The following is a 6,000-nucleotide window of genomic DNA, read 5'->3' on the forward strand; positions in this document are numbered from 1 at the left end:
CAACTTGTGGCTTCTAAATTACCTTTGCCTTCCATCCCTTCTAACCCCAGGATATTTTCACAGGCCATTTCCTCCATCTAGAAGATTCTTATAGGTTCCGAATCTAACCTGCCGATGGATCTCTATTTACCCTGAACATCGTTATTTAAATGTCACGATGTGTTGTTCAGCTGGAGAAAACCTTCCCTCTACACTCAGACCAGTCCAATTCTAACAGGTCACAGTGGATCTGGTTAATATCTCACTAGATTATAGATCTCTCTAGGGCCATTTGCATACTCTACTCATTTGCTTATCTTCAGGGAGGAACCCAGTTTTTGATCTTTCTTTTATTACCACAAGCTTGGTTTATTGACTAAAATGGTAGTGTGTGTGTGTGTGTGTGTGTGTGTGTGTGTGTGTGTGTGTGAGAGAGAGAGAGAGGGGGGGGGTGTGCATATACAAAATGGGTGGAGGAGATCGGGTCCTCTAGAATTAGAGATACAGATAGTTGTGACCAGCTGTGTAGATGTTTAGACCTCTAGAAGAGCATCCGGGCTCTTAACCCCTAAACTATTTGTTTTTAATCCAGTGGCTATTCCCTAGGGAAGCACACTGGTATGGGAAATAGAACATGGGTGTTGGTCCAAATTTCAAAAGCTGACTATCCCACCAGATCTGTAGATGTATGATTCCTCCAACCTGCTTCTTCACTGTAGTGGAAGCCATACTATGAGGATTCAGAAATCCTGACAATAATGGTCCAGTGACCTAGCAACTAAGGACCATAAGATCTTCCCAGATACAGCTTTGTGTCATGATGCACTAATGGCTGACATGACCACAAAAAATGCACAGCTGAGGCCCGGCAACAGTGCTTCTTGCCCAGGTTTGTTCCAGACCTCAGCTTCCTTCTCTATCAATCACTTAGTTGCACATGCAGAAAGATACAAACATGCCAGGATGGGCAAGAGGCTTCGGGTTTACCAGAAACAGAGGAAAAGAGTAGAGGAAGAATGATCATAGTGTGAGCAAAGTCTCAACTAAGTGCAGACGTGTTCACACCTCAGCTCGTTCTGTACCTGATTTAAATCTGACTCTATAAAGGAAGAGGCTGAAGCTTGGTATAAAAGTAACATTAATTTCCAGATATAAATATCATCTTAGAGGGTTAAGGCTGAATAAGTTCACCCTTTCTAGCTCTTTCTGAACTCTGGCTGGCTGCTTCAACTCAGCTGCTCTGGCTCAAACTCTTCTCTAAGCTGACTGACTCGATCTGGCTTCTCTCAGCTTCCCACTGAATTGCTCTGCTTGGACTCAAACGAACTCTGGCAATTTGTTCTACTCTTCTGGTTTCTTCTGATTCTCTGGCTTCAACTGTCGCTGGTAACCTGCACTGAACCACATGAATTCATGAAGGAACTCGGCTCCACCTCACTGCACTGACTTCCAACTGACTGACCTCCCCCTACACTGCTCTTAAATAGCTTGTCTCCTGTGCTGTTCTCCTGTGAACTGGGCGTATCCTATCTCTGACTCTTCCTGTCAAATCTTACTCTGATTCATCACTTAGATTGCCCTTCAATTAGATGTCACTTTCGACCATGGCTGTTTCCTTCTACAAACTAATTTTACCTTAAAGGTATGTAGTAAGTATGTGTCTTTATTCTAGCCAGAGGGATTAAAGGTGGTAGCATGTCTGCATTCCAGCCAAAGCACATAGACCTAGGTCTTTGGATGTGATCCATTGCCAACCATGTTGCTTGATTAAAACTTCTCTACAGCCTGGGAGAGGTTCATTTCTCATTCTTAGTCTCAAAGCAGGTAACAAGTGAACGTTGTTACCCAGGGCTTCGTTTCTACACAGAATTTGCTTCTACCACCCAAGACACTACCTCCAGGCAGTTCTCTTTCCTCACTCTGGGTTCTCTGTAAGTGCACACTGAAAGTTCTAATTTTTGATTCTTTAGAGTCAACTTGACCCTGATGTATGTGGGAAGAGCTAGGTAACAGTAATATTTGAGCACACTGTGTTTCAAGATAAATGAAATATTTGAAAATGAATTTCAAATTCATCTTGGAGTCATTTTTTTTAAAAAAAAGCTACATACTTCTTGAGTGTAAAAATTAACTCTGAATTCTAAGTAATACCAAAATGTTGCCTGCAGAGGGTTTTTTTTAATATTGTTTTGCTTTTTTAAATGTATCAAGTAATTTTTAATGTGCTGTACTTGAATGAATTAAACATAATCATTATCATTCTTTAATCTTAAATCCTGAAATGAGGGGTTAGATCTAGAGAAAAGACAAGAAATGCTGCCCCTTTCCTTCCCTGAGATTTTGCCCCAGACCTAGGTCTGAAGTGAAGTGAGATTTAGACATTTCATACAAGGGATTTGCCAGGACCTCTCAGAAGGTGGGTCACATGCTCGCTGCCTTGCCTGAGCCTCCAGAGATGCCTTTAAGACTCCACCCAAGGCCTGTGGGTTCTCTGAGGATACTGTCCAGGAGCCAGGAGTTTCACAAGCACTTCCAGATATTCCCAAATCCATCCCAAGCTATGTCCTGACACTAGCTCAGTAAAATTCAGAGGCAACTAATGAGAATTAGCTTACTTCAAGGATATTCTAGTTTTCATGCACCTTTAGGTGTTCAAATGATAAATATGTAAATAAGCGGTTTATCTTAGCAAATCCCAATTGTAAAACACTCTCTATTTTAACACAAGGGAGATCAAATACTGAAATACATGCAACATCCTCTCCCTTTAAGCCCAGGGAAGGGGTAATTTCCTGTCTTACACTCAGAAGAAGAACATTAGCTAACAATCCCGTGACAAGGGGGAGTTTCAGCTTTGTATCTTGACTAGCCCACCTCTGTGGTGGCCAATTTCTGGTTAATTTTGTCTCCTGTGGTAATGGCACACTCTGCAAACTAAGAGTCTCAGTATGCTCCCAGAGGAACGGGCTCTCTGACTCAACCACTAATTGCATGTTCAGGACACTCTTATTCTTCCGTATAAACTCAAGGAACGACTCATTTTCTGAAAACGTGCTTCCTTCCCTTACTTATTTCCATCATGCCCCCGAACATACTGTTGCATCAGTTACTCTATCAGAATTGAGGGGGTGGGAGATTAATTCCAAACAGAAAGCTACGAGCTTGAGAAGCTTCTATGGCCAAACTAGCATCCCCTCTCTGTCTCCAGCCTCTCAGTGTCTGTATTTGGTTTCTCGGGGACTTTACACAGGACCATACCCCAGGCGTGGAGTGGATATGCATGCAGGTCTCCAGGTTTACTGAAGTCTCTCCATTAGGTGAGCTCTGAGAATTTTATCACCTTGGAAACGCAACATCATGCTTCCCAATGTACCAACAACAACAAAAAAAATCAAGTACCACAAGATTGGAAGCCTGTGTGGTGGCTCAGCATGTAAAAGTGCTTGCCACCAAGCCTGAGGACCTGGGTTCGGTCCCTGGAATCCATGTGGACTAAGGAGAGAACCAACAGAGAGAGCACATTGTTTTCTGACCACACATGTTACTTTCAATATTTGTATACACACACACACACACACACACACACACACACACACACACACACACACACAGATGTTTAAAAAAATCTTTAAGAATATTAGGTTTGGTTACTCCCAAATCTAAGTCATAATTCAATACTGTCAATGTCAGTGTCTTCAACTTGGCAGACCACAAACTGGTATAATTTGAGAAACAATTAAAAATCCTCAAAATGACATGACTTCACTTATCAAACTGGCCAGGACGTTGCTAATATATATAGTCACCATCTGTGTGACAAAGAAGTATCAGACAGACATCATAGGACACTTGTGGAAATCGAATTTGGGGGGAGGGCATAAAAATCTATAAACTCAGAAGGCAGTTTGAACCTTAAAAATGAAACAGCTTGTTTTTATTCAAATGGCTGTGTGTGTGTGTGTGTGTGTGTGTGTGTGTGTGTGTGTGTGTGTGTAAGAGAGAGAGACAGAGAGAGAGAGAGAGAGAGAGAGAGAGAGGTTTTCTCCAGTTTCTCCCTTCCAGCATTAAACTTGTGTAGCACGTAGTGTTAATGCATTGTTTGATGACTTAGCCCGTGAATGAAACCAGGTGCTTTTGCTTATTCTATCTGATGAATACAGCAAACAACACTAATCAAATGATCCCCCACCCCACCCTGGTCAGCTCTGTCGCAAGGCAAAAAATTCAACCATGTTTTCTAGGGATGCCTACAGTGCGGTGTGAGTACTCTGCTGTTCCAGGCTTCTGGGGTGTCATTCCGCCCTAGCCAGGCTACAAACCCGGTGACCAGATAGTCTGACTTCCCTAGAAGTCAAACGCCAAAGTTCAACTCTGGAGCCACCGTGCTCGCTCTACAGGAGCGAACCCTGAACGCGCGGTGCCTCGCCAGGGTCCCTCCACCTGTCCGCGGTGCGCGGGACCCGATGCCCACTCACTTTGCCGCTGTCGCTCACGCCAAGAAGGTGATCGCGAAGCACCTCCATGGGGCAGGTCCAGGTGGAGTGGACGAAAGTCCCTCGGAAGATGAGCGCCAGCTGCGGCGTCCGAGCCGCACACATGGCAGCAGCGGGGCAGCGCAAGTTCACTGACCAAAGAGGGTGCACCGGGCGGGCGCAGAGCGGTCGGTCCCTGTGGCTGCAGAGCGGGAGCTGCTGGCTCTTGGGGCTCGTCCTGCCCCCGCTTCCCCAAGCGATCGCCTGCCCCCTGCAGGCCGCGCCCAGGGGCTGGCTCCCTGCCTTCTGGATGCCAATAGGATTTTCTCCAGCGAGTTGGCTCCAGCTCCTTTGGGGTGTGGTTTCCCTCCCCACCCCTGCGTTGGTTTTGGATGTGTTAACTCCTTGAGTTATCGACATCAAGCCACTCTACCTTGCCTTCATTGTACACCTAGACTGTCTTCTCTGAGTCTTCTATACTCCTAGGGCTCAACTTGAGCACCAGATTCCGAACGTGCACCAAACATGGGGAAAAGTGAAATGTCAGTTGGAACAGTACACCTTGTAGCCAGCTTCCCTTCCTGAGTGTGAGGGATGCTGACTATGGGCTCATTCTTTGTGGGGTTCTGGAAGCTTGACTTTTATGGAACTTTACAGGGATCTCCACCCATCAATGTTTAATCTAGATCTCAAAGTCCCTCTCTTCCACTGAGGTCAATATTTTAGTCCTTTTGCCCACCCATATACAAGATAACATTCCCAGCAGCTGTGAGCCGAAGTACAAGGGTAGGAATCTAGAGACCAATTGCAAGTTTCCAGTCTAAAGTCCTCAATTCCTCTTTCATGATATCAGAGCCTAGGTCAAGTCACTGCAAAACCTGTCCGGGTTCCCTCCCCAGACAACAGCCTCAGGCTCGTGTACTTAGGTCCTGCAGGCAGGACTTTCTGGTTACCTTCAAAGTGTGGATCTCAGGCTTCTTCTACTGCTCCCCACAACGCTGGGCTCCCTCTGAGTCTGAACCAGGAAGTCTCTCTTCATTGCTTTGCCTCAAGTGGTAACTCCATGCTGTGACTGTCCCTGCCCAAGAGTAGTTACATGTCCCCTACCCAGAAGTTGACATCCACGAATCCATCCTTCTCCTGCTACTTCACGGGTCATATCCATTTCTTTTTAATGTTAATATTTTATTTCTTTGATAATTTCTTACAATGTATTTTGATCATATTTACTCACTATCCCACACTTCCTCCTAACCCCCCCCCCCCCCACCAGAGGAGCAAGAATTTGCTTCAAGAATTTGTCATCTATATGCAGGAAAACTGCACCATGTGATCTCCACAGTATAGCAGACCTGAACACCAGCTAACATTTTAGCTGACAATCAAGCTTGGAAGTGGGAAATCCCACAAGGCCTCTCTAGATGAAGCACTACAGGCAATTAATGAGTGCTGAGAGGGCCAGTCAGCCTTCTTCGGGGATGAGCCCTGTAATTAGTTATCTGGTGCCAAATGGTCACCTCTATAAACACATCCATATGAGCAAAACTAA

General features: G+C 45.1%; 1 protein-coding gene across 2 annotated transcripts in view; it reads right to left on the reverse strand.

The window, feature by feature from the left end:
* Gda (guanine deaminase) overlaps positions 1–4,679 on the reverse strand; it is a 79,368-nt gene extending 74,689 nt beyond the window's left edge. The window contains exon 1 of one of the 2 annotated variants that reach the window (XM_087594299.1): positions 4,455–4,679. In XM_087594299.1, coding sequence (XP_087450425.1) covers position 4,455 — 1 coding nt within the window. In that variant the 5' untranslated portion in view covers positions 4,456–4,679. 2 annotated transcript variants of the gene reach the window in all.
* Between the last annotated feature and the right edge of the window lie 1,321 nt (positions 4,680–6,000).

The sequence above is a fragment of the Rattus norvegicus genome, chromosome 1, assembly GCF_021556685.1.
Source record: "Rattus norvegicus strain SHRSP/BbbUtx chromosome 1, alternate assembly SHRSP_T2T, whole genome shotgun sequence".
In the NCBI taxonomy this organism is placed as follows: domain Eukaryota; kingdom Metazoa; phylum Chordata; class Mammalia; order Rodentia; family Muridae; genus Rattus; species Rattus norvegicus.